At 39.9% G+C, this 27,905-nt stretch overlaps 2 protein-coding genes across 4 annotated transcripts in view; both read right to left on the bottom strand.

Moving 5' to 3' along the window:
* The window catches only part of LOC137656727 (galactoside alpha-(1,2)-fucosyltransferase 2-like), a 71,913-nt gene extending 44,814 nt beyond the window's left edge, over positions 1-27,099 (bottom strand). Inside the window, exons 1-2 of one of the 3 annotated variants that reach the window (XM_068390967.1) lie at positions 26,683-27,099; positions 21,149-21,192 (exon numbers count right to left, since the gene is read on the bottom strand). The gene's annotated coding sequence lies outside the window, so the exon portion shown is untranslated. Of the gene's footprint in view, positions 1-8,185; positions 8,283-21,148; positions 21,193-26,682 lie in introns of those variants that run through there. The other 2 variants (XM_068390966.1, XM_068390968.1) reach the window with 2 other exon arrangements.
* On the bottom strand, positions 19,136-21,142 carry LOC137656725 (zinc finger protein OZF-like). The gene has a single exon (XM_068390964.1). It carries the CDS (start codon positions 20,551-20,553, stop codon positions 19,177-19,179), a length of 1,377 nt encoding a protein of 458 aa, XP_068247065.1. The 5' UTR covers positions 20,554-21,142; the 3' UTR covers positions 19,136-19,176.
* Positions 27,100-27,905: the final 806 nt, after the last annotated feature.

Raw genomic sequence — 27,905 nt, 5'->3', positions numbered from 1 at the left:
GCTGTCCAACCTCTTTAGTCTACCCCTAGCTGCACTCGCTTCTTAGCCTTCCACTAAACCTACATTTCTTCTCACTTTCGTTTTGCTGTCCAACCTCTTTAGTCTACCCCTAGCTGCACTCGCTTCTTAGCCTTCCACTAAACCTACATTTCTTCTCACTTTCGTTTTGCTGTCCAACCTCTTTAGTCTACCCCTAGCTGCACTCGCTTCTTAGCCTTCCACTATACCTCCTTTTCTTCTCACTTTCGTTTTGCAGTCCAACCTCTTTAGTCTACCCCTAGCTGCACTCGCTTCTTAGCCTTCCACTAAACCTCCGTTTCTTCTCACTTTCGTTTTGCAGTCCAACCTCTTTAGTCTACCCCTAGCTGCACTCGCTTCTTAGCCTTCCACTAAACCTCCGTTTCTTCTCACTTTCGTTTTGCAGTCCAACCTCTTTAGTCTACCCCTAGCTGCACTCGCTTCTTAGCCTTCCACTAAACCTCCGTTTCTTCTCACTTTCGTTTTGCAGTCCAACCTCTTTAGTCTACCCCTAGCTGCACTCGCTTCTTAGCCTTCCACTAAACCTCCATTTCTTCTCACTTTCGTTTTGCAGTCCAACCTCTTTAGTCTACCCCTAGCTGCACTCGCTTCTTAGCCTTCCACTATACCTCCTTTTCTTCTCACTTTCGTTTTGCAGTCCAACCTCTTTAGTCTACCCCTAGCTGCACTCGCTTCTTAGCCTTCCACTAAACCTCCGTTTCTTCTCACTTTCGTTTTGCAGTCCAACCTCTTTATTCTAGCCCTAGCTGCACTCGCTTCTTAGCCTTCCACTAAACCTCCGTTTCTTCTCACTTTCGTTTTGCAGTCCAACCTCTTTAGTCTACCCCTAGCTGCACTCGCTTCTTAGCCTTCCACTAAACCTCCATTTCTTCTCACTTTCGTTTTGCAGTCCGACCTCTTTAGTCTACCCCTAGCTGCACTCGCTTCTTAGCCTTCCACTAAACCTCCGTTTCTTCTCACTTTCGTTTTGCAGTCCAACCTCTTTATTCTAGCCCTAGCTGCACTCGCTTCTTAGCCTTCCACTAAACCTCCGTTTCTTCTCACTTTCGTTTTGCAGTCCAACCTCTTTAGTCTACCCCTAGCTGCACTCGCTTCTTAGCCTTCCACTAAACCTCCATTTCTTCTCACTTTCGTTTTGTAGTCCGACCTCTTTAGTCTACCCCTAGCTGCACTCGCTTCTTAGCCTTCCACTAAACCTCCGTTTCTTCTCACTTTCGTTTTGCAGTCCAACCTCTTTAGTCTACCCCTAGCTGCACTCGCTTCTTAGCCTTCCACTAAACCTCCATTTCTTCTCACTTTCGTTTTGCAGTCCAACCTCTTTAGTCTACCCCTAGCTGCACTCGCTTCTTAGCCTTCCACTAAACCTACATTTCTTCTCACTTTCGTTTTGCTGTCCAACCTCTTTATTCTAGCCCTAGCTGCACTCGCTTCTTAGCCTTCCACTATACCTCCTTTTCTTCTCACTTTCGTTTTGCAGTCCAACCTCTTTAGTCTACCCCTAGCTGCACTCGCTTCTTAGCCTTCCACTAAACCTCCGTTTCTTCTCACTTTCGTTTTGCAGTCCAACCTCTTTAGTCTACCCCTAGCTGCACTCGCTTCTTAGCCTTCCACTAAACCTCCATTTCTTCTCACTTTCGTTTTGCAGTCCAACCTCTTTAGTCTACCCCTAGCTGCACTCGCTTCTTAGCCTTCCACTAAACCTCCGTTTCTTCTCACTTTCGTTTTGCAGTCCAACCTCTTTAGTCTACCCCTAGCTGCACTCGCTTCTTAGCCTTCCACTAAACCTCCATTTCTTCTCACTTTCGTTTTGCAGTCCAACCTCTTTAGTCTACCCCTAGCTGCACTCGCTTCTTAGCCTTCCACTAAACCTACATTTCTTCTCACTTTCGTTTTGCTGTCCAACCTCTTTATTCTAGCCCTAGCTGCACTCGCTTCTTAGCCTTCCACTATACCTCCTTTTCTTCTCACTTTCGTTTTGCTGTCCAACCTCTTTAGTCTACCCCTAGCTGCACTCGCTTCTTAGCCTTCCACTATACCTCCTTTTCTTCTCACTTTCGTTTTGCTGTCCAACCTCTTTAGTCTACCCCTAGCTGCACTCGCTTCTTAGCCTTCCACTAAACCTCCGTTTCTTCTCACTTTCGTTTTGCAGTCCAACCTCTTTAGTCTACCCCTAGCTGCACTCGCTTCTTAGCCTTCCACTAAACCTCCGTTTCTTCTCACTTTCGTTTTGCAGTCCAACCTCTTTAGTCTACCCCTAGCTGCACTCGCTTCTTAGCCTTCCACTAAACCTACATTTCTTCTCACTTTCGTTTTGCTGTCCAACCTCTTTATTCTAGCCCTAGCTGCACTCGCTTCTTAGCCTTCCACTATACCTCCTTTTCTTCTCACTTTCGTTTTGCTGTCCAACCTCTTTAGTCTACCCCTAGCTGCACTCGCTTCTTAGCCTTCCACTATACCTCCTTTTCTTCTCACTTTCGTTTTGCAGTCCAACCTCTTTAGTCTACCCCTAGCTGCACTCGCTTCTTAGCCTTCCACTAAACCTCCATTTCTTCTCACTTTCGTTTTGCAGTCCAACCTCTTTAGTCTACCCCTAGCTGCACTCGCTTCTTAGCCTTCCACTAAACCTACATTTCTTCTCACTTTCGTTTTGCTGTCCAACCTCTTTATTCTAGCCCTAGCTGCACTCGCTTCTTAGCCTTCCACTATACCTCCTTTTCTTCTCACTTTCGTTTTGCTGTCCAACCTCTTTAGTCTACCCCTAGCTGCACTCGCTTCTTAGCCTTCCACTATACCTCCTTTTCTTCTCACTTTCGTTTTGCAGTCCAACCTCTTTAGTCTACCCCTAGCTGCACTTGCTTCTTAGCCTTCCACTAAACCTCCATTTCTTCTCACTTTCGTTTTGCAGTCCAACCTCTTTATTCTAGCCCTAGCTGCACTCGCTTCTTAGCCTTCCACTAAACCTCCATTTCTTCTCACTTTCGTTTTGCAGTCCAACCTCTTTAGTCTACCCCTAGCTGCACTCGCTTCTTAGCCTTCCACTATACCTCCTTTTCTTCTCACTTTCGTTTTGCAGTCCAACCTCTTTAGTCTACCCCTAGCTGCACTTGCTTCTTAGCCTTCCACTAAACCTCCATTTCTTCTCACTTTCGTTTTGCAGTCCAACCTCTTTATTCTAGCCCTAGCTGCACTCGCTTCTTAGCCTTCCACTATACCTCCTTTTCTTCTCACTTTCGTTTTGCTGTCCAACCTCTTTAGTCTACCCCTAGCTGCACTCGCTTCTTAGCCTTCCACTATACCTCCTTTTCTTCTCACTTTCGTTTTGCAGTCCAACCTCTTTAGTCTACCCCTAGCTGCACTTGCTTCTTAGCCTTCCACTAAACCTCCATTTCTTCTCACTTTCGTTTTGCAGTCCAACCTCTTTATTCTAGCCCTAGCTGCACTTGCTTCTTAGCCTTCCACTAAACCTCCATTTCTTCTCACTTTCGTTTTGCAGTCCAACCTCTTTATTCTAGCCCTAGCTGCACTCGCTTCTTAGCCTTCCACTAAACCTCCATTTCTTCTCACTTTCGTTTTGCAGTCCAACCTCTTTAGTCTACCCCTAGCTGCACTCGCTTCTTAGCCTTCCACTAAACCTCCATTTCTTCTCACTTTCGTTTTGCAGTCCAACCTCTTTAGTCTACCCCTAGCTGCACTCGCTTCTTAGCCTTCCACTATACCTCCTTTTCTTCTCACTTTCGTTTTGCAGTCCAACCTCTTTAGTCTACCCCTAGCTGCACTCGCTTCTTAGCCTTCCACTAAACCTCCGTTTCTTCTCACTTTCGTTTTGCAGTCCAACCTCTTTAGTCTACCCCTAGCTGCACTCGCTTCTTAGCCTTCCACTAAACCTCCGTTTCTTCTCACTTTCGTTTTGCAGTCCAACCTCTTTAGTCTACCCCTAGCTGCACTCGCTTCTTAGCCTTCCACTAAACCTCCATTTCTTCTCACTTTCGTTTTGCAGTCCAACCTCTTTAGTCTACCCCTAGCTGCACTCGCTTCTTAGCCTTCCACTAAACCTCCATTTCTTCTCACTTTCGTTTTGCAGTCCAACCTCTTTATTCTAGCCCTAGCTGCACTCGCTTCTTAGCCTTCCACTAAACCTCCGTTTCTTCTCACTTTCGTTTTGCAGTCCAACCTCTTTAGTCTACCCCTAGCTGCACTCGCTTCTTAGCCTTCCACTAAACCTCCATTTCTTCTCACTTTCGTTTTGCAGTCCAACCTCTTTAGTCTACCCCTAGCTGCACTCGCTTCTTAGCCTTCCACTAAACCTCCATTTCTTCTCACTTTCGTTTTGCAGTCCAACCTCTTTAGTCTACCCCTAGCTGCACTCGCTTCTTAGCCTTCCACTAAACCTCCGTTTCTTCTCACTTTCGTTTTGCAGTCCAACCTCTTTAGTCTACCCCTAGCTGCACTCGCTTCTTAGCCTTCCACTAAACCTCCGTTTCTTCTCACTTTCGTTTTGCAGTCCAACCTCTTTAGTCTACCCCTAGCTGCACTCGCTTCTTAGCCTTCCACTAAACCTACATTTCTTCTCACTTTCGTTTTGCTGTCCAACCTCTTTATTCTAGCCCTAGCTGCACTCGCTTCTTAGCCTTCCACTATACCTCCTTTTCTTCTCACTTTCGTTTTGCTGTCCAACCTCTTTAGTCTACCCCTAGCTGCACTCGCTTCTTAGCCTTCCACTATACCTCCTTTTCTTCTCACTTTCGTTTTGCAGTCCAACCTCTTTAGTCTACCCCTAGCTGCACTCGCTTCTTAGCCTTCCACTAAACCTCCATTTCTTCTCACTTTCGTTTTGCAGTCCAACCTCTTTATTCTAGCCCTAGCTGCACTCGCTTCTTAGCCTTCCACTAAACCTCCATTTCTTCTCACTTTCGTTTTGCAGTCCAACCTCTTTAGTCTACCCCTAGCTGCACTCGCTTCTTAGCCTTCCACTATACCTCCTTTTCTTCTCACTTTCGTTTTGCAGTCCAACCTCTTTAGTCTACCCCTAGCTGCACTCGCTTCTTAGCCTTCCACTAAACCTCCGTTTCTTCTCACTTTCGTTTTGCAGTCCAACCTCTTTAGTCTACCCCTAGCTGCACTCGCTTCTTAGCCTTCCACTAAACCTCCGTTTCTTCTCACTTTCGTTTTGCAGTCCAACCTCTTTAGTCTACCCCTAGCTGCACTCGCTTCTTAGCCTTCCACTAAACCTCCATTTCTTCTCACTTTCGTTTTGCAGTCCAACCTCTTTAGTCTACCCCTAGCTGCACTCGCTTCTTAGCCTTCCACTAAACCTCCATTTCTTCTCACTTTCGTTTTGCAGTCCAACCTCTTTATTCTAGCCCTAGCTGCACTCGCTTCTTAGCCTTCCACTAAACCTCCGTTTCTTCTCACTTTCGTTTTGCAGTCCAACCTCTTTAGTCTACCCCTAGCTGCACTCGCTTCTTAGCCTTCCACTAAACCTCCATTTCTTCTCACTTTCGTTTTGCAGTCCAACCTCTTTAGTCTACCCCTAGCTGCACTCGCTTCTTAGCCTTCCACTAAACCTCCATTTCTTCTCACTTTCGTTTTGCAGTCCAACCTCTTTAGTCTACCCCTAGCTGCACTCGCTTCTTAGCCTTCCACTAAACCTCCATTTCTTCTCACTTTCGTTTTGCAGTCCAACCTCTTTAGTCTACCCCTAGCTGCACTCGCTTCTTAGCCTTCCACTAAACCTCCATTTCTTCTCACTTTCGATTTGCAGTCCAACCTCTGTAGTCTACCCCTAGATGCTGCCCGCTCTACCCCTAGCTGCACTCGCTTCTTAGCCTTCCACTAAACCTCCATTTCTTCTCACTTTCGTTTTGTAGTCCGACCTCTTTAGTCTACCCCTAGCTGCACTCGCTTCTTAGCCTTCCACTAAACCTCCATTTCTTCTCACTTTCGTTTTGCAGTCCAACCTCTTTATTCTAGCCCTAGCTGCACTCGCTTCTTAGCCTTCCACTAAACCTCCGTTTCTTCTCACTTTCGTTTTGCAGTCCAACCTCTTTAGTCTACCCCTAGCTGCACTCGCTTCTTAGCCTTCCACTAAACCTCCATTTCTTCTCACTTTCGTTTTGTAGTCCGACCTCTTTAGTCTACCCCTAGCTGCACTCGCTTCTTAGCCTTCCACTAAACCTCCGTTTCTTCTCACTTTCGTTTTGCAGTCCAACCTCTTTATTCTAGCCCTAGCTGCACTCGCTTCTTAGCCTTCCACTAAACCTCCATTTCTTCTCACTTTCGTTTTGCAGTCCAACCTCTTTAGTCTACCCCTAGCTGCACTCGCTTCTTAGCCTTCCACTAAACCTCCATTTCTTCTCACTTTCGTTTTGCAGTCCAACCTCTTTAGTCTACCCCTAGCTGCACTCGCTTCTTAGCCTTCCACTAAACCTCCATTTCTTCTCACTTTCGTTTTGTAGTCCGACCTCTTTAGTCTACCCCTAGCTGCACTCGCTTCTTAGCCTTCCACTAAACCTCCGTTTCTTCTCACTTTCGTTTTGCAGTCCAACCTCTTTATTCTAGCCCTAGCTGCACTCGCTTCTTAGCCTTCCACTAAACCTCCATTTCTTCTCACTTTCGTTTTGCAGTCCAACCTCTTTAGTCTACCCCTAGCTGCACTCGCTTCTTAGCCTTCCACTAAACCTCCATTTCTTCTCACTTTCGTTTTGCAGTCCAACCTCTTTAGTCTACCCCTAGCTGCACTCGCTTCTTAGCCTTCCACTAAAACTCCATTTCTTCTCACTTTCGTTTTGTAGTCCGACCTCTTTAGTCTACCCCTAGCTGCACTCGCTTCTTAGCCTTCCACTAAACCTCCATTTCTTCTCACTTTCGTTTTGTAGTCCGACCTCTTTAGTCTACCCCTAGCTGCACTCGCTTCTTAGCCTTCCACTAAACCTCCATTTCTTCTCACTTTCGTTTTGTAGTCCGACCTCTTTAGTCTACCCCTAGCTGCACTCGCTTCTTAGCCTTCCACTAAACCTCCGTTTCTTCTCACTTTCGTTTTGCAGTCCAACCTCTTTATTCTAGCCCTAGCTGCACTCGCTTCTTAGCCTTCCACTAAACCTCCATTTCTTCTCACTTTCGTTTTGCAGTCCAACCTCTTTAGTCTACCCCTAGCTGCACTCGCTTCTTAGCCTTCCACTAAACCTCCATTTCTTCTCACTTTCGTTTTGCAGTCCAACCTCTTTAGTCTACCCCTAGCTGCACTCGCTTCTTAGCCTTCCACTAAACCTCCATTTCTTCTCACTTTCGTTTTGTAGTCCGACCTCTTTAGTCTACCCCTAGCTGCACTCGCTTCTTAGCCTTCCACTAAACCTCCATTTCTTCTCACTTTCGTTTTGTAGTCCGACCTCTTTAGTCTACCCCTAGCTGCACTCGCTTCTTAGCCTTCCACTAAACCTCCATTTCTTCTCACTTTCGTTTTGTAGTCCGACCTCTTTAGTCTACCCCTAGCTGCACTCGCTTCTTAGCCTTCCACTAAACCTCCATTTCTTCTCACTTTCGTTTTGTAGTCCGACCTCTTTAGTCTACCCCTAGCTGCACTCGCTTCTTAGCCTTCCACTAAACCTCCATTTCTTCTCACTTTCGTTTTGTAGTCCAACCTCTTTAGTCTACCCCTAGCTGCACTCACTTCTTAGCCTTCCACTAAACCTCCATTTCTTCTCACTTTCGTTTTGCAGTCCAACCTCTTTATTTTACCCCTATAAACTATAAAAATATACATTTCAGCCTGTCCAACATAAAAACATTTGCTGCTTATTTGAACTTTTGAAGTTCTACCAATTCAACTACCCGATTAGGAAGATCGTTCTACATTTTGATATTTGCCAACGAATCTCACATTTTATAATCAATTTTTTCCCATCATTTCGGTGCTGACATTATACCTTAATTGTGATTTGATAATTTTCATAGATGCAAATTTATATTTCATTAATCTATGTCAAACAAGACATTCCATAAAAACTCCGAGAAACCGTTAAGGCAGGGTTGCCAGATTATATCCACTGGATTATCGTACATGAGCCTTAAAATTATCGTATAAGGATATGAAGGTACACTCTATATGGGAGAAATCTATGGAGAGAAATGTTATAATACTGGAGCCTACTTGCCTTTCAGTCCGCTCTCACTCCTGCTCGACTAACGACTATTAATCAGTTGCGCTGAGCCGCCGACAGAACTCCAGATATTTGCTTGCACACATGCCCACCTCTGCGTACTGTGAAGTCAGCTTGATTTTATGTATTAACAGATGTGGCCTGATTGATAACGTCTCTGCCTGGTGTTTGCCAGACGGGGGTTCGAGTCCCGCTCAGACTCGTTAGTGCCATTAGTGTCTGCAACCTTACCATCCTTGTGAGCTAAGGTTGGGGGGTTTAATGCCTATAGGTCTATTTGCTGAGTCATCAGCAGCTACTGCCTGGCCCTCCTTGGTACTAGCTTGGCTGGAAAGGAGGCTTTGGCGCTAATCATATAATATATGGCCAGTCTCTAGGGCATTGTCCTGATTGTTAGGGCAATGTCACTGTCCCTTGCCTCTGCCATTCATGAACGACCTTTTAAACCTTTAAACTCCTGTACACATTATACTAATTTCACTGCGAAATGAGCCGTAGAAAACCATAAATATTATTCTATAATAAATTTATCGTTTTTACTATAATTTACATAGACTTTTTTCCAACATTTCGACTCCTCTTATACGCATCGGCGAGTTATATAATTTGATTGTAATATATTTTGCAAAAGATTATAACTTGGTCAGTTATAGTCCAGGGGCAGAAATGGCAATTAGGCTTGTGTCATTTTATATCGAATAAATGGCAATTAGGCTTGTGTCATTTTATATCGAATAAATGGCAATTAGGCTTGTGTCATTTTATATCGAATAAATGGCAATTAGGCTTGTGTCATTTTATATCGAATAAATGGCAATTAGGCTTGTGGCCGAATAAATGGCAATTAGGCTTGTGTCATTTTATATTAAATAAATGGCAATTAGGCTTGTGTCATTTTATATCGAATAAATGGCAATTAGGCTTGTGTCATTTTATATCGAATAAATGGCAATTAGGCTTGTGTCCTTTTATATCGAATAAATGGCAATTAGGCTTGTGTCATTTTATATCGAATAAATGGCAATTAGGCTTGTGTCATTTTATATCGAATAAATGGCAATTAGGCTTGTGTCATTTTATATCGAATAAATGGCAATTAGGCTTGTGTCATTTTATATCGAATAAATGGCAATTAGGCTTGTGTCATTTTATATTAAATAAATGGCAATTAGGCTTGTGTCATTTTATATCGAATAAATGGCAATTAGGCTTGTGTCATTTTATATCGAATAAATGGCAATTAGGCTTGTGTCATTTTATATTAAATAAATGGCAATTAGGCTTGTGTCATTTTATATTAAATAAATGGCAATTAGGCTTGTGTCATTTTATATCGAATAAATGGCAATTAGGCTTGTGTCATTTTATATCAAATTGTCTCATGGAAGCAGTTTTACTGGAAATATTCGGTTTTATTCTTTATCTATGTCAGTCAGTTTAAACTTACCGATACCGTCTCAATAGATTCCTGCGACTTTAAAGTATTATGTTGGCCAGGGCACCAGCCACCCTTAGAGATACTACCGCTAGAGAGTTATGAAGTCCTTTGATTGGCCAGACAATACTACATTGGATCCTTCTCTCTGGTTACGGTTCACTTTCCCCTTGCCTACACATACACCGAATAGTCTGTCATATTCTTTACAGATTCCCCTCTGTCCTCATACACCTGACAGCACTGAAATTACAAAACAATTCTTCTTCACCCAAGGGGTTAACTACTGCATTTTAATTGTTAAGTAGGCCACTTTCCTCTTGATAAGGGTAGAAGAGACTCTTCAGCTATATTAAGCAGCTCTTTTAGGAGAAGGACGCTCCAAAATAAAACCATTGTTCTCTAGTCTTGGGTAGTGCCATAGCCTCTGTACCATTATCTTCCACTGTCTTGGGTTAGAGTTCTCTTGCTTGAGGATACACTCAGGCATACTACTTTAATTTCTCTTCTTCTTGTTTTGTTTAAGTTTTACCATAATTTATATAGGAAATATTTATTTTAATGTTTCTGTTCTTAAATTTGTTATTTTTCCTTGTTTCCTTTCCTCACTGGGCTATTTTCCATGTTGGGGCCCCTGGGCTCACAGCATCCTATTTTTCCAGCTAGGGTTCTAGCTTAGCAAGTAATAATAACAATAATAATAATAATAATAATAATAATACCGTCTCAAGAGATTCCTGTGACTATGTGCTCAATAGCATCTTAGTCCCTACTGGCCGACACTTAGAAAAATATATATATGTATATATATATGTATATATATATATATATATATATATATATATATATATATATATATATATATATATATATATTATGTTTGATGTTAGGAAAATATATAGTAGGCCTATGCTTATTCTAAAGAGACGAGAGAGAGAGAGAGAGAGAGAGAGATTGATGAAAAGCTGAGAGATGAACAAGCAGGATTTAGAAAATGTAGAAGGTGTACTGACCAAAGTTTCATTTCAAGACATGTTGTACAGCAATGCGTAAAATATAGAAATCCACTTTTGATGGCATTATGAAAAAGCTTTTGATAGTGCGCACCAGCCATTTTGTGGAGAGGCCTGCGTCATGGAATTAATCTTAAATATGTGAATTTTATGAAGTCTGTTCATGAGCATAGCAAGTGCAAAATTAATGATAATGGAATCCTATCAAATGAATTTCCAGTGAACAGCCGAGTACTCCAAGGGGATGTGTTGTCACCTATGTTGTTTATCCTCCTCCTAGATTTTGTAATGCATAGAACAGTCTGAGATGGTGGAGAAGGATTGGACTGGATTGTTAATAGGAAATTAGCAGACCTAGAGTATGCTAATGGTGTTCTTATTAGCAGAACACCACAGGATTTGCAATTCATGCTTGCCAGAATGCATGAAATATCTCACGAGGTTGTGCTTAAGATAAAAGAAAGACAGAGAAGATGAGAGGGGAATATGCAGTGGAAGATGAAATATCATTGGAAGGAGATAGTATAAATGAGGTCAAATCATTCAAATATTTAGGAACTATGATATCTAATACAGGATCTTCAGAATTTGAGTTTAATGAAGGATTGAAAAAAAAAATCAGACAATGGCTAGGTTAGGTAAAATTTTGAAATCAAATCACCTGAAATTACATATAAAAGTCAGGATACATATCAGTTTAGTGAGATCGGTGTTACTGTATGGACAGGAGTTGTGGTATGACAATAAAACATTATCAAATAGATTTTGTAGATTTGAGAACAAAGCCCTCAGAAGAATATCGGGAGTTAAATGGCAGGACAGGATTAGAAATGAAACTATAAGAGAGATTACCAGAGTCCCATATGTGGACGAGATCATGGTGAGGCGTAGATGGAGATGGTTTGGGCATGCTCTTTGCACTCCCCAAGAAAGATTAGTTTACCAAACTTTCAACTGGGCTTCACAAGGCAATAGAAGAGTTGGAAGACCCAGGCCTATTTGGCTGAGGACTGGGAAGCGTGAAGTAGGAGATGATGAATGAAGAAGTATTGTTTTAAAAGCTCAAGATAGAGACAACTGGTGAAATCTAACCGAGGCCCTTTGCGTCAATAGGCATAGGAGGAGATGATGATGATGATGATTTGATATTAATTTTTAAATCAATCACAATTATCAACTAGATTAACAGTAACATTTATAATGCCACTCCAAACTTTCTTTTTGCTACAAATTAACCACTTCCCACACTCTACAGATTGGCGGGCATTTCACCACCACACATCCGCAAAGCGACAGAAACTGTCGAGTCAAGACACAGAAGCATTGTCAAGATAATGATACGAAATACCTCCTCTTTGATCATAGGGCCTCAGCAAGAAGACTGAAGTCCAGAAGAGCTTTATGACCATTCATAGTTTAGATCCAGAGCAGTCAGTTCAACATAGCCTTGAAAAGTGGAGAGAATAGAACCACTACCCACCAAATGCTGCCATCCAGAGCCCAAGTGAACAACTCCCGGGTGGAACAAACCTCTAAAGAAAAGGCTGAGTAACATTAAGAGGGCCGGTCAGGTAATGTCGATTTTTAATGACAGGACTTTGACATTCATACCACTTAATGAGGTGACTTAGGACATCTCCAAACTGCATAGGATTTTTGCCTCTGACATTCGGTTTTGCGACGGCAGGGCGATTTATCCTGAAAATTAGTGTTTTTCAAATTCTATCTCGTCCCTTGATAATTATTACTAAGGTCTGGGATTGCTACCCTAAATAGACCTGATATAGACCTCTAATCATATGAAGAGTTTTTTCTAAAAGAAATTTTTTGCCAGATATGAATTTTTTCATTATGGTAAAAAAATAAACCCTAAAAATCAGGGGAAAAAATAAGAAAAAAAATGAAACACAAATTGGAAAAAATGGATTAATTTCATTGTTTTATATTGTATTTCTAAGTTCTATACCAAATTTCAATGCTATATCTTTAAAACTAAGGGAGACTATTGAATTTGAAGGTCAATAACTATAGTTTTGAGATATGGGTGTTCAAAGCTTTTCTTTGTATTTGTACAAAGACTATATTGATAAATCATGATTATTATGAATTTTATGTCCTTTTTGTGGTAGTAACAAAAGAAAACAAAGTTATTTATCATAATTTAATCATAAATGAAGATCCTTTTGCTCAATATCTTGCTTCTTTTGGCTCCTGTGAGGCAAGGTGGCTGCTCCTCTCTCTCTCTCTCTCTCTCTCTCTCTCTCTCTCTCTCTCTCTCTCTCTCTCTCTCTCTCTCTCTCTCTCTCTGTTTGTGTGCACTACCCATATTACCCTCTTATAAACTCTTAATAGAGCAAATTTTCTTCTTCCTTATATTAGCAAGATGTTGAAATTGTCTTTTCCTCTTTGAAATGATGAAATTCTTTTCGAAAATTAGAAAAACAAACGTAAAAATGAATGAATGTCATAGGTCAAACTCGGGCATGTACTTTCTCTGAGGTTTGTGGTAGGACTGAAGGGCAAAGGGTGTGATAAATACATCGTCTGGGACTCGTGGAAGTTATACAGATGCCATTGTTCACAATTTCTTTTACATTAAAATGTAATAATTATCAAAATTTACGATAACAGAATAAATACTGCATTTTCTTGTAGGGAACAATGTTTATGGTTTATTCAGTTACTTTTACTAATTACCCTGTAACTATGAAAGTAAGAGGAATTTTTACACAATATTTCGTATATGCATTCTCCATTGCCATACGAAGCTCTGAATTTTTTTAGGATTTTTCTTCTTCCTATACCCCAGTATATTGGTATTCCAGCCGGGCCCCTTAACAGTGTTATCATTAACACCTGATAGCATCCTTAGCAATGTGTCAGCAACAGCTGAGAGCATCCTTAGCAATGTTGCCAGCAACAGCTGAGAGCATCCTTAACAATGTGTCAGCAATAGCTGAGAGCATCCTTAGCAATGTTGTCAGCAACAGCTGAGAGCATCCTTAGCAATGTGTCAGCAATAGCTGAGAGCATCCTTAGCAATGTTGTCAGCAACAGCTGAAAGCATCCTTAGCAATGTTGTCAGCAACAGCTGAGAGCATCTTTAACAATGTGTCAGCAATAGCTGAGAGCATCCTTAGCAATGTTGTCAGCAACAGCTGAGAGTATCCTTAGCAATGTTGTCAGCAACAGCTGAGAGCATCCTTAGCAATGTTGTCAGCAACAGCTTAGAGCATCCTTATCAACAGTGAATTTTTTCAGGATTTTGTGTTTTTCTTCCTTTACCCCCATGTATTTGCATTCTGGCCGGCCCCCTTGAAAAGAGCAAGTAGTAGAGTGGGTAAGACTGGGAGCAACACCTATAAATAGTGACTCTCATCCACTCGTGAGTGTCAATGTGGCTATCCTGTGCAAACAGTGCTCCACATCCTTCTGAATGTGAACAGATCAAGACCTCTTGAATACCAATGAAGCGGCCAAGCAATGGATCCAGTACTGGCACGACGAGATATGATAATGAACCAATTTGGTTTTTGTTATTTGGGATTTATCACAGTTTAAGATATTTTGTAGTAGTTTTACTTCTTATATCATTTATTGATTTGTATACTAACCAAGATAAGGATGATAATGACATGCCTTCACCTTTGGGGAACATAAGATATCATATTTCGATAGTGATGAGCTTCATAAGCTCTCGACACCCCTTGACTGCTTTATTAAACATCTGAAGTCCTGTGAATACCCTTTGATTATGATCATTCTGGTCATTCACACCCCTTTGACCAACCTGACCTAAACCCCCAAGGTCAATCTAATATTAATAGTGTTAAATTAGGTATGGTTTCTGATGTACACTGTGCTTTCCATATTAGAAAGCGTCACAAGAGCCTCGAAATCTTTACACATTTTAGTTTTCCGTCTGCTGCTGAATACCCCTTGCATTCCACAATTCTAGTCACTCTATAAGAGCTAGATTGTGAGGCAAAGGACCGATTAGGTTGTTCTGATCCTAATATCCTTCCACTCACTAAAGTGAGCGCTTCTCATTAGTCTCATATTACCTATGGGGTTGGCGTGGCATGTCGTATGATTCCTTTAAACTCTGAGGAAGTTAATAAAGTTTCAACTAAAATTGTACAAGTTTTTATGGCATCTTAATTTAATACTTGTTTGGCTAGCTTGCTGCACAGGGAAAGCACTGAGGTTTTAATAAATGTTGTGAGGAATACAATATCTCACAGTTCCTAGTAGCATTTATGTTTCAAGTTAGTGTTTATGGAACCAGAGAGTATATACTGCAATGATGTAAGCCTTATACTCGCATAGTGTAAACAGAGTGGCTGCCTTTTGTTGCTCATACCAGCCATGGAAAGTAATTCTAGTCAATGCGAATTACAGAGTGAAGTCAATGGCCATAGCATGTTGAAAACACGCTTCTCGTCCTGCCAGCGAAATTATGCAATGTTGGGGCTGGTCAGTACTTGGATGGACGACTGCCTGGAACACCAGATTCTGTTTGTAGTAAAATAGATGTTTTTGGGGTTTTCCGAGTGGTTAACATTATGACATGTCATGCTCACTTACCTGCCAGTTTAAAGATAAACCTATATAGTTTTTATTTTCTCTCATGAGTTGTAAATTTCACTTACTTCCCCAGTTGTTTGTAATAACATACTGTAACTTCATTAGTCAAGCCTAGTGGTCCTAGTTACTTAATATTCCTTCAGTATGGGTTCTGAATGTTCACTGCACCTTACAGAGTTGAGTTCTTTCTGTTAGAGTCTCGATTTCTTAATTTATATTATTCTTTCTGTACCTTAACCATTGCATTACCACAATTCTAGCCTCTACTGTAAATGGCATCTAAACGGATTTTGAGCGAAGCGAAAAATCTATTTTTGGGTGAGGTAGCCATGTCGTCCTGATGGAAGTTCCTTCGATGGTAGCTTCCTAGGTATATATATATACCTAGGAAGCTACCATCGAAGGAACTTCCATCACGACGACATGGCCTGAGCCCAAAAAATAACAAGGCAGAAGACTGAATTGGGTAGCTGGATCCTTGTATCCCACCTCATGCTAAAGTAAGCGTGTCTAAACAATATTGTTTTAGTTTAGGAAATAGTATTTCATGTTGTTAATGCTCTTTCAAATTTTATGTTATTGGTGAGGTTTCAGCTCAGTTGGTAGGTTACATCGTGATCATTCCAGATGACAGTGCATTTTCGTTCGCTTACAAGCTCGGCCTCTTGTTCATCGCGTGTTTACTATACTTTACTGTGGTAATTTCTTACTCAAGTTTTTGTTACCTTTACGAGTCTGGCTGTAAAAGAAGACATACTGTATAGTAAACAATATATTTACCTCTGCCAACGAAGTTTGAGAGTTTTATGTTTTCTCCCCTATTTGTCCGTTTGTTTTTGTGAACAACTTCCTGGCCACAATTTTACTCATAGAGTAGTGAAGCTTTCAGGGATTAATTGTTATGTTGAGATGTGGAAGTGATTAAATTTTCAAAGTCCTAGATCAAATGTCAAGGTCAAGCAAAAGGTCAAGAAATAAGCTGCCATGGCGGAGGTCATAATTATACTCGTAGAGTAGTGAAACTAATGGATTAATTGTTATGTTGAGACATGGAAATGATTAAATTTTGAAGGTCCTATGTCCAAGGTTAAGGTCAAGCAAAGGGTTTAGAAATAAGATGCCGCGGAAGTCTGCACTCTTCTGAGTGCCCCTCTAGTTGATTATCTGTATTTGCATTTCCACAATTCTAGCCGCTCTGTATGCCATCTGATTACGACGTAGAAGACAGAGTTTGGTAGCTGGATCCTTATATCCCACCTTTCGCTACAGTAAAAATTTTTAAAAATTTATTTTTAATTCTGAGAATTGTTTGTCATATCATAGATAGTCTTTTAGATGTTGTGTTATTGATATGGTAAAAGCTCATCTCGTGTTCATTCTGGAAAACTATGTTTTCATTCGCTTACTAGCTAGGTCTCATGTTCTTTAAAGATTTACTTTGTGGTAATTGCTTACACGCAAGTTTTTATTACCCTTATGAGTCAAGCTGTAAAAATTACTTAAAACAATAAATTGGATTATCTGTATTAATTAAGAATCATAATTATTAATAATAAAAGGGCAATTTTCCAATTAAATGCATGAATATCTCTCGGCCATTACTTCTCTTGGGAGGTGTTGGTACGTAGACATTGATATCCCTTGGAAGGGGCCATTACACATGGTTGACACTTGAGACTCAAACCTCAGCATGTACACAACACTAATATTCCAGTTTATTAATATTCCAGTTATAAACAGGGTCAGAGTTAGGACCAGTGTTGCCAGATATGGAGATTTATCCCTAGATTTAGGGATTTTGAGTATCTCATGGGGATATTCTGTACAAATTTCTATGAAATTAGGAACAAAGATGAGTAGACCTTAATATTGTGTCAATCAGTTTGCTTGCACTTATATGAAGTATAATGGATAATTTCTGTATTAGTAAAGCCTACATGATCAGAAGAAAATATATTTGTGGAAATGGGGATTTTGGGGTTGCTTTGGGGATTTTTTATCATGAGTTTTGGGGATTTTTAGACTAACCCATCTGGCAACACTGGTTAGGACTTAGCACACTAGAAATCTTAAACAGACATCACGTTTTTAAAGTATGTTATGATGTGATCATTTCATGAAAATATTCTGAGACAACTGTTTCTTAACAGTGCAGCATAAACCCCTCGATTCCTTAATTTCATGGCGAATAAGACCACCAATAGCTTCTTTTTGAGTAGCTTAGAAATCAACCCAGTTTTAGATTCAGAGTAATATTTCAGGCCTAAATTCTAAATGCTCATGTGGTAACTTAGGGGTCATCTACACCATTTAGTAAGGGCTAGCGTCGGTTAAACGCATGATTGAATTAATAGCATTGTCGAGCAAGGTAGGCTTTGGAGAATACATTATGATCTTGTCTCTTTTACCTTCCTTCAGGGCAAAAAAATATTTCAAGACTAAAAGTCTTCCTCAATTTTATCACATCCTTTCACTAAAACTGGATGAAGGCAGTTCAGTAGAGTTCTATTTGGACAGATGAAAGGTAGTAAAGGCAAAGGATTTTAAGACTAGGAGTGTGTCTCAATTTTGTCACATTTCACTACAATTGGATGAAGACAGTTCGGTAGAGAATAGTTCTCTTTGTCCAGTAAGAGTTATACAGTTATTCTGTGGATTGAACGTCCGTAGTCGCCCGCTAACCAAAAAGATCTGGGGTTCCTAGCTAAGAAGTTGGCCACAAAAATGCACAAGGAGTTGGATCTAAATCATAAAATACTCGAGTGAAGCTACATTATATTAGGAATGCAGCTACTTCCCTGACTTTTTTGTAGAAATCTTTCTTTTAAATTTTTAGTAGCAGTTCAATCGCATATCAAGTCAGTGTTGCAAAACATTGTCTTAAAAAGGCAATCTACAGACAGTACTGTATTGAATTTTTATTTACGTAAGTAAAAAATCTGGAATCCCATACAGTATTTCAAACGCCTTATCGAAGTAAGCTAGACAAGTAATTTAAACCAGGTTAGTAACCCATAGCCTCATTGCATTAATTGCAATGGAATTTCTCTCTCTCTCTCTCTCTCTCTCTCTCTCTCTCTCTCTCTCTCTCTCTCTCTCTCTCTCTCTCTCTCTCTCTCTCTTCAGGGGAGATTCATAGAAATTAATAGAATTTTATCAATAAAATTTCTTACTTCTATATTCATCTGATGTTCATAGACATGCCCCCCCCCCCCCCACTGAATAATAATAGTATCAAGAGGAGGGATAATTTCAACTTTAAAACTGAAGGTTATTTTACCTAACAATACGACCTGTACTCCCTACCAATTATACTACTAGAGGGCTCAATATTTTTATTAATGGTATTTATTTGTTGAAACAAAAGAAAATGGGGAAAAGATTAAAATTCTTAAAATTCTACAGGTAAGAACCAATTAAACCGAGCTTCTGGCAAAGAAGCGATATAAACATCAGGCGAGTATAGAAATAAATTATTAAAATATTTTTCATCATTACTAAAAAATGTTTTCACCATAGTTGTACTCCTCTACTAGCTTGGACTGGTAGCTTATCAAAGTCAGTCATTTCGTAATTGCAAGATAATGCTTCTATTTTATGTACACAGGTATAGGTTTTGAGTTTTTTAGATTTAGTAAGGGCAAATGAATGGCTCGTAATCACTGTGAAAATATATCAGCTATGTAAGATTTCCTTCATTTTCCCAGGGTTCCTGCTAGAGTGATGGTTCATTTGAAATGCGAGATTTACTTTATAAAGCATCTTAATTGAACCTAAAAATATTTACTGAAGCTGAACTTATGAAATAACTTTAATGAGAATGTTATCCCCCATAAATTGAACCTAAATGAATTTTCTTAAGTGTGACTATTCATTATTTATAAGTAAAAGTGCATTTGTGATGAGGAAACACTTTAATTGTTACACCATAAATGAGACTAAGTGGCTAATCTCCAACATGGCTAGCTGTATGTCTTACAAGATCACGTTTGTCAGCATACGCTCTCTCACATTTGCTGCAATTATATGGTTTCTCTCCAGTGTGAGTTCTCATATGTCTCAGGAGTTTACTTCTGGGGAAAAATGCTTTCCCACATTCGCCACACCTAAACGGCTCCTCGCCAGTGTGAATAATCATATGATTGATGTAGTTATTTTTGATAGAATATGCTTTCCCACATTCACTACACTTGAAAGGCTTCTCTCCCGTATGACTATTCATATGAACCGAGAGATGACTACTTTGAGAAAACGCTTTCCCGCATTCAGTGCACAAGAAAGGCTTCTCTCCCGTGTGCATCCTCATGTGCTTTTTCAGGGAGCTATTCTCGGAAAATCCTTTCCCACAAACGGTGCAGCAGAATGGCTTCTCTCCAGTGTGACAATTCATATGTCTCTTGAGCTCATTTGTGTGAGAAAAGGATTTTCCGCATTCGCTGCAGGTGTTTTCTCCCGTGTGAACCTTCATGTGACTCGTAAGATGACTTTTGTTTATGTATGCTTTCCCACATTCACTACATTTAAAGGGCTTCTCTCCCACATGAATGTTCAAGTGAGATAGAAGACTACATTTCTTGGCGTATGCTTTACCACACTCGCTGCATACAAATGGCTTTATGCCAGTATGACTATTCATATGCCTAATTAAACCTTTTTTCCAAGTAAATGCTTTCCCACAATCACTACATTTAAATGGCTTCTCTCCGGAGTGACCGTGCATGTGAATTTTAAGTTGTGATTTCATACGAAATTGTTTTCCGCAGTTTACACAAATGAAAGATTTTTTCCCATAGCCAATCTTTGTGTCACTCTTGATATGACTTTCCTGATTGGGAGGTTCTTCATACACATTACTCAGTAACTCCTCCTGTTTAATTTTAATTGCTGCATCTTTTCCTAGAGTTTCACCTGCATTTTTCACTTTTTTGCTATCCTCATTCACTTCTGTTTCTTCACTACTTTCACATACCTCTGGTTCTGTCTTGAATATCACAATTGGATTAAAAGGCACAGATGTATTCGTGGCTACACAACAGCTAAAAACATCCTTTTCTTCTTGCCTAACCGAAGAGATTGATAATTGATCTACATCTTCTGCACTGCAACCAACCACATTTTCTTCTTGTCTGAATGCAGACAATGGATTTACTATTTCAGTGCTAGAACCCAAAATATTCTCTTCTTCCTGTTTGTTGAGAGAGACTGATAAAGGATCTTTAATTTCATTTTTTAGATGAAATTCCAACGGAAATTCGAGCTTATTTTTTCCCTTTCGGTTTTCAAATGTTGACATCTTTTTCATAACATTCAGTACACTGAACATTTAGTACACTACAGGGTCAGTTATAAAATCAGTTCATATCTAAGATGATAGGAGTTTTTAGAAATAGACAAAACAAAGCATATACTGTTAAGTAATATTTTTTTCCCATTGAGCAGTTCTGATTTTTTTTCAAATGAGGGTACTGCCCTTAACAATTTTCTTACTCATGAAAGTCTCAACTCAAATTAATGACGATAATAAGATTAACAGCAATTACAATAACATTTGCACAAATAAAATCACACTCCAATAATTTAACATAAGATCATTTATTTATTGAGGATATATCATACCAGAATGACTCATAAAAATCTTTTCTCTTAAATAGAATGTACATAAGCACATTTAGTAACACAATGATTAAAAATTAGTCACTCAAATGTATGATATACCATAATATAGTACAGTGAATTGTATTTTCTTAAAGTGAAACCCCATTGCATTCCGCATGTCAAAAAGATAATATTCACTGCTACATTTCAACTAGGATCTTATAAAATAGTAAAATTAAGGCAATTATTTTTCAACAACAAATAGCCAGCTTACATCATACAAAATGGCCTTAAAAAAGTTGAAGTTTCTATAATCCACTCACTTTTGATGGCCTGATTTTGATGAATATTACTCGACAGGAAAAGTCTGAAACGAAAAAAAAGCAATGCAAAATTAGAGAAAAATATAATAATGTATAAGTAGATCTATGAAAATTATAAAATTAAAATAGTAACTTTTACATAAAAATGGTTAAAGTTAATTATACACAACTCCATGGAAGTAAATGCTAAACAATTGGTGAAGTAACAATTAATAATGTAACACTCCATTCACAGTACTGAATACTGTATCAAAAACCTTTAATATAATATAAAGGCTGCTCATGAATGGAAGAGGCAAGGGACATTGACATGGCCCTATTAAGCAGGACAGTTAGAGGCTTAGACTGGGAAAGGTCTATTGGGGGTGCAAATATCTATGGTTATCTTAGGATACGTCCCTGATTATACACGATATCTTCGGATAGTCGTTCCGGGGGTTAGAACCCTGTGATACCTGACGGTAATTCTCTTATAATATTAATCGCAGAAATATTATACAGTAGGAAGCTGCCGGAGGGAACTTCCATCAGGACAACATGGCTCGAGCCCAAAAATAAATTTGATCAGTACCCTCTACCAGGGAGGGCTCGGCAATGGCTGCTGATGACTCAGCAGGTAGACCTATAGGGTTCCCTAAACTCCTTAGCTCACAAGGATGGTGAGGTTGCAGATAATATAGGAACTAACGAGTTTGGGTGTGACTCGAAACCCAGTCTTGCGATCACCAGGTAGAGACGTTACCAATAGGTTACATCCAATCGATGCTGCATGTTACATGTAGCTGTGTTCATTCTTTTTGGCTGTACCGCTTATTTTACTAAAGTTCTTTAGTTTGGATGAGCTATTTCCTATACAGTAGCAGTTTCTAAAGTTTACCATTAGTTACGTGTACTAGCTTCCGTGACTATGGTGGTACAATACGACGTATACCGTATCTGAAAAATACAAATTTTCACACATAACAATATCATGAGTAATACAAACATGAAAAGTAAGGAATTTTACATAATTTCTATATTCCATAAATACAAACCTCCTATTTCACATCAAAACTGGTAACTTCACTATATAATGCTCTATTCACAATAGTCAAGATAGTTATGACCATGCTTCTGTAAACTTATGGAAGAGAATTATCATCAATGGACTAGTGTGGTTTTCAGAGCAAAAGAAATTGATTACATTTGTTCTATTTGTCTTTAGTTGCACGCGCTCGCGCACAGGTATATAAATACGAGACTTCTTGGAGGTATAGACTTCTAAAAGTCCTACTTGAAACAGGTCTGCACATGGAATAGCCCCTTTTTATTAAAACATTTTTAAAGAATACATACAGAACTATACATTCAGTTGGAAATTATTTCACCAAATCAAGGCAATGAGATGACGTACCTCTTGGTAGAATGCTAAGCGTTACCATATTTTCTTGCTATAACTGGAATAGCCTCAATAATCCCCAATGATGTTATGTCCACATCATTTATTGATGACCAGCCCATTTCTTTCGCTGTTGCATATACGTGTAGTAATCAGAAAAGTTGAGGACTGGGCTTTAACCCTTTTACCCCCAAAGGACGTACTGGTACGTTTCACAAAAGCCATCCCTTTACCCCCATGGACGTACCGGTACGTCCTTGCAAAAAAAATCCTACAAAATTTTTTTTTTCATATTTTTGATAATTTTTTTAAAACAAATCAGGCATTTTCCAAGAGAATGAGACCAACCTGACCTCTCTATGACAAAAATTAAGGCTGTTAGAGCAATTTAAATAAAATATACTGCAAAATGTGCTGGGAAAAAAATAAAGAAGGTTGGAAATTTCCAAATAGCCCGGGGGGTAAAAGGGTTAAAACCCAGCTTTTAAATTTTCAACAGCTGAAACTGAGGAATCCATCCAGATCTATTTTTGAGTGAATAAAGACTTTTCTGTGTGCATGAAGCTAAGTTCTTAAGCCTTATTTTTGATAGATTAACCTGGGAAGCATACCGTATATTGAAAATCTTAAAATCAAGTGTATGAAGGTACTGTATTATATGTTTTGAAAGTTCTATCAATTACAAATGGGGAGCTGATAAGGAGCACTTATACTTTTATAAGACCATAGTTGTTTCACAGTTAGCCTATGGCTCCAAGGTTTATTCATCAACCGCCAAATCTGGATGAGACACCTTAAATGATGCTTATCATGCTAAAATTAGAATTGCAACTGGAACATTTACATCGTTGATATAAAGTTTATTAATAGATGCTGATGAACTAACCCAAGACTTGGTAAGAAAGGCAACCGGTGAAGTACTGGTTTTGTATCCAAAGGCTTCCTAAGACCTTGACTTGTTTTACTGTTTTTAGAAACAATTTTAGATTGTATGAAAGGCTCCTTTCATTTCCTAAATATTTCAGTTATAGAATACAGTAACTAATATAATAGAAAAAATTGGGTGCTATTATAGTATGCTATCTACCGTCCAATTTCTACTATAGTATGTTATCTACTGTCAATGTTAATCCTCCTGTTTGATGAGGATTATCAAACAGAATACTTTCCACAAGTATGTTATCCTCAATGGACTTTAATGATAGTTTAATAATATTTATTGGAAGGACAACATGGTACATAATCATAAGGAGTTTGTAAGTTATGTTAGGTTTGGTTAGGTTAAGTTGGGTTGAGTTAGGTTAGGTTAGATTAGGTTAGGTTATCAAGTCGGTAGTGATCCTCCTTATTAGAGGCGGATTAGCAAGTAGACCGTATCCTTAGGGACTGATGGTAGGTATCATACTGTAGTCAGAGAGGGGTGGTAGATAGCAAAATCGGTGGTAGATAGCATACTATAATAGCACCAAAAATTGCTATGCTCAGAGGAAAGGTAATGGTTGTAAAATATTCAAACTTTTCTGTATGGAAGCTGCTCTCTGTGCAGTATTGGAATAATTTGTTATAGACTGGTCACCAAAAATCTTAAAAGACTTTCTTAATGAGCCAATTTTTGTGCAATTGAAGAAGAAACAAACTGAACATGTCTCTCGAAAGTAAATTTGCTATCAAGGATCACACCTAAAATTTTAAAGGGTCATGGAATTAAAGAAATATTATCAATGCTGAGATCTGGATGTAGAGGACCCACTGTCCTCGACCTACTTACAGTCACACTTTCAGTTTTGTTTCTGTTCAATTTCATGTCCCATAATTTACTTCATGCACTAATTTTAGCTAGATCTCTATTAAGAGACTCTGTAACCCGAGGTCTATATTCTGGAGATGGAATTTATGCAGAGTAGCATCATCAGTACATGCAACGAGCTTGTTTTCTTGGACAAACTACATATCAAGTGTACTGTATATACAGTACTGCAGTATGAAAAGTAATGGACCAAGAACACTACACTAGAAGCAGCGGAGGAGTACGGTGGGGTCAACGGCCACGATGACGAACCCCCAAAGGGGCCAGAGGATCAGCAAGCTAATTAGCTGCAGCAGACCTCCGAAGAGTCTCTATGAGTGACCTCTCACGAATGAGAGAGGTGATCACTCGCAGGAGAAACTTGCCTCAGACTTTGCTCCGCCCTTGACGGAAGAGTCGACTTAGCATGGGGGGAGCATAGTTTTTGGTGAAGAAACAGCAACAGCAATTGGAGATCAGTGCGATGATGTAGAAAATAAAAGGAAGTTCTCCCTCAGAAGGGAGGACAACCCAACACCTGGGGAGGATAACTCTCCCTCGGAAGGGAAAGTAATCCAACCCCTGGAGGCGGATCTCCGGGCAGCGCTCTTTGCTTCCAATCGACAAACCTTCTTCAAGTTGAAGGTCCGCATCGAGGGCTACCTGAGAAAACGTAGCTGGAGCTAGTTCCATAAGGTTAGCATGTTGATCAGGAGCTGCTACAGGCACAGGAGAACAGGAAAGTGATGGCGCAGTGATAGAAGATTCCACAGGAACGAACGGTACTACTCTTTTACGTCGGCTATCCTAGCCAAACGAAGAAGTACGACAACGCTACCAGAGGAAAAAATAAAAACAAATTATGTAACAAAAACTCCCTTGGGAGGAGCACCGAGTCCGCGGACAGGGAAGGTATCCACTGAGAGAACAGACACAAGTTAAGGACTGCGCACTCCCTTCCCTGGCTGACATCGGCGGGAGAATGAGAGCGGCAGTGTAAAAAAAACTAACAAAACAAGAATTACATTTAATTCAGCTGAGAAAATTAAATACTCGGAAGAACCACTCAACCCTCCGGCGAGGGGGAGAGACGAAGCTGAAAAGTTAAATTACAAACAGTTACTATTTCTTAATGAAGAAAACCATTCGGACACGCAACCTACCCGTAAACGAGAAAGGTGTACCCTCTAGAGTATTCTGCCGGCCGCGCACGAGTGAGCAGCGTTGACCTTGAGAAAGAGCAAGATTGAACATGTAGAAGGGAAGGCAACGATAACAGCCGAATGGAGCAGTATCCAAATGAAGACAATTCCCCTGTGGCAGCGGCATAGTTACTCGGAAGGCCATACGTCAACGGATGACCGATGTCCAGGGTCGGAAGGTCGGAAGGGAAGGTTCTCCGTCCTTGAAAACCTGCCGAAAAAACAGTCACACAAACAATAACACTCTCTGTAAAGAAAGCTTACAATATATATAAATATAAAAATCAAGAATATTTTCATATATACTGTATATGGAGGAAAACACAAGTTAAAAAGACAAGGATTAATAGCAGTTCAAAAATAGGCGAGGAGGAAGAGTGGCAACAACTGCTCTCCTTCCAAGCCAAAAGTAAAAGTAGTCACAGAAGTGTGAATGAGGGGGTTAGCTAACTAACCCCCTCCCCCACTAACTAGCGGGATGGGTAGTTAACCCTCACTAAAATTTAATAGCTCGTCCTAGTGATACCCATATAAATAGCATAGGTTTGTATTCCAATTATGGAACAACTTATTTTTTGCATTTCCCATCCAAAACAACCCGTTTCCCCACTAAGATTTCCAAATATTTATATGTATAGAAGGGTGGGGAAACAATAAAATGCATCTTGCACCCCACAATAATGATCAGAGATGCCTAAAATACATAACCAGTTGGATAACTATTCGGTTCATATATTATACAAAGTATCATGCTATTACCAGTATGACTTTACCCATGCCCTATGAGCAGGAGCAATGCATTCTAGGTATAATTAATTGGGGTGTATGTATGATGACGGCCATGCCTTGCCTCCCCTACCCCCATTAGATAAGTAGGTAAGGACAGGGCTTGTAGGTTAGGTTAAATGCGGAAGATTAGGTTAGGTTGTGTTCTGTGCAGATGGGAGGTCCTGTCCGTCGTTATACAAAGGCGTCAATGAATTTAATGGGGTGGGAGGCTGTTGGTGAATGAAGAAGCCGCAGTTGAGTGAAGACACTGTACCCTAGACTAGGTTAGGGGTTCAAGAGGAGAATACAGTACAAGAGGATAACAGCACAGCTCTTGTTGAGTAAAAGTGTAACTTTACAATTTATATTAAGCTAAAGAATGCGAAGTTTTAATGTTTACCATAGCAATGCCAGTAAATGGTGGTAACGTCCCTGACTGGTGAACGCCAGACTGGGGTTCGAGGTCCGCTCAAACTCGTTAGCTTCTTTGGTCGCTGCAACCTTATTATCCTTGTGAGCTAAGGATTAGGGGGTTTGGGGGAGCCTATAGGTGTATATGCTGAGTCACCTACAGCCATTACTTGGCCCTCCTTGGTCTTAGCTTGGATGGAGAGGGGGCTTGGGCGCTGATCATATGTGTATTCCATCACTCTCTGAGCCATTGTCCTGCAATGTCACTGTCCCCTGCCCCTGCCCTTCATTAGTGTCCTTTTAACCTTTAAGTAGGTTTTCTTACATTAAGGTAAATGAGAATGTAAATTAACAGAGTTCATTTTAAAGCTGTGTTGACTTTGACAGTAATTATTGATACAGTTTGCGAGAAGAAGGAATGTCAACAAAAACAACACATTGCAATGTTTACTGTATTATTATTATTATTATTATTACTTACTAAGCTACAACCCTAGTTGGAAAAGCAGTATGCTATAAGCCCTGGGGCTCCAACAGGGAAAATAGCTCAGTGAGGAAAGGAAAAAAGGAAAATAAAATATTCTAAGAAGAGTAACAACAATAAATATCTCCTATATAAACTATAAAAACTTTAACAAAACAAAAGGAAGAGAAATAAGATAGGAGAGTGTGCTCGAGTGTACCCTCAAGCAAGAGAACTCTAACCCAAGACAGTGAAAGGCCATGGTACAGAGGCTATGGCACTACCCAAGACTAGAGAACAGTGGTTTGATTTTGGAGTGTCCTTCTCCTAGAAGAGCTGCTTACCATAGCTAAAGAGTCTCTTCTACCCTTACCAAGAGGAAAGTGGCACTGAACAATTACAGTGCGACAACCCCTTGGGTGATGAAGAATTGTTTGGTAATCTGTGTTGTCAGGTGTATGAGGATAGAGGAGAATATGTAAAGAATATGCCAGACTATTCAGTGTGTATGTAGGCAAAGGGAAAATGAACCGTAACCAGAGAGGAGGATCCAATGTAGTACTGTCTGGCCAGTCAAAAGACCCCATAACTCTCTAGCGGTAGTATCTCAACGGGTGGCTGGTGCCCTGGCCAACCTACTACCTACAGTAAGCGATCTTATTATTATTATTATTATTATTATTATTATTATTATTACTAGCCAAGCTACAACCCTAGTTGGAAAAGCAAGATGATATAAGCCCAAGGGC

The sequence above is a fragment of the Palaemon carinicauda genome, chromosome 17 (assembly GCF_036898095.1).
Source record: "Palaemon carinicauda isolate YSFRI2023 chromosome 17, ASM3689809v2, whole genome shotgun sequence".
Lineage (NCBI taxonomy): Eukaryota > Metazoa > Arthropoda > Malacostraca > Decapoda > Palaemonidae > Palaemon > Palaemon carinicauda.
The sequence above is the reverse complement of the archived record's forward strand: the minus strand, read 5'-3'. Positions and strand labels throughout refer to the sequence as shown.

Bases quoted from the DNA above. Each gene is read 5' to 3' on its own strand.
- LOC137656725 (XM_068390964.1), bottom strand. From the start codon at position 20,553: ATGTTCAGTGTACTGAATGTTATGAAAAAGATGTCAACATTTGAAAAC.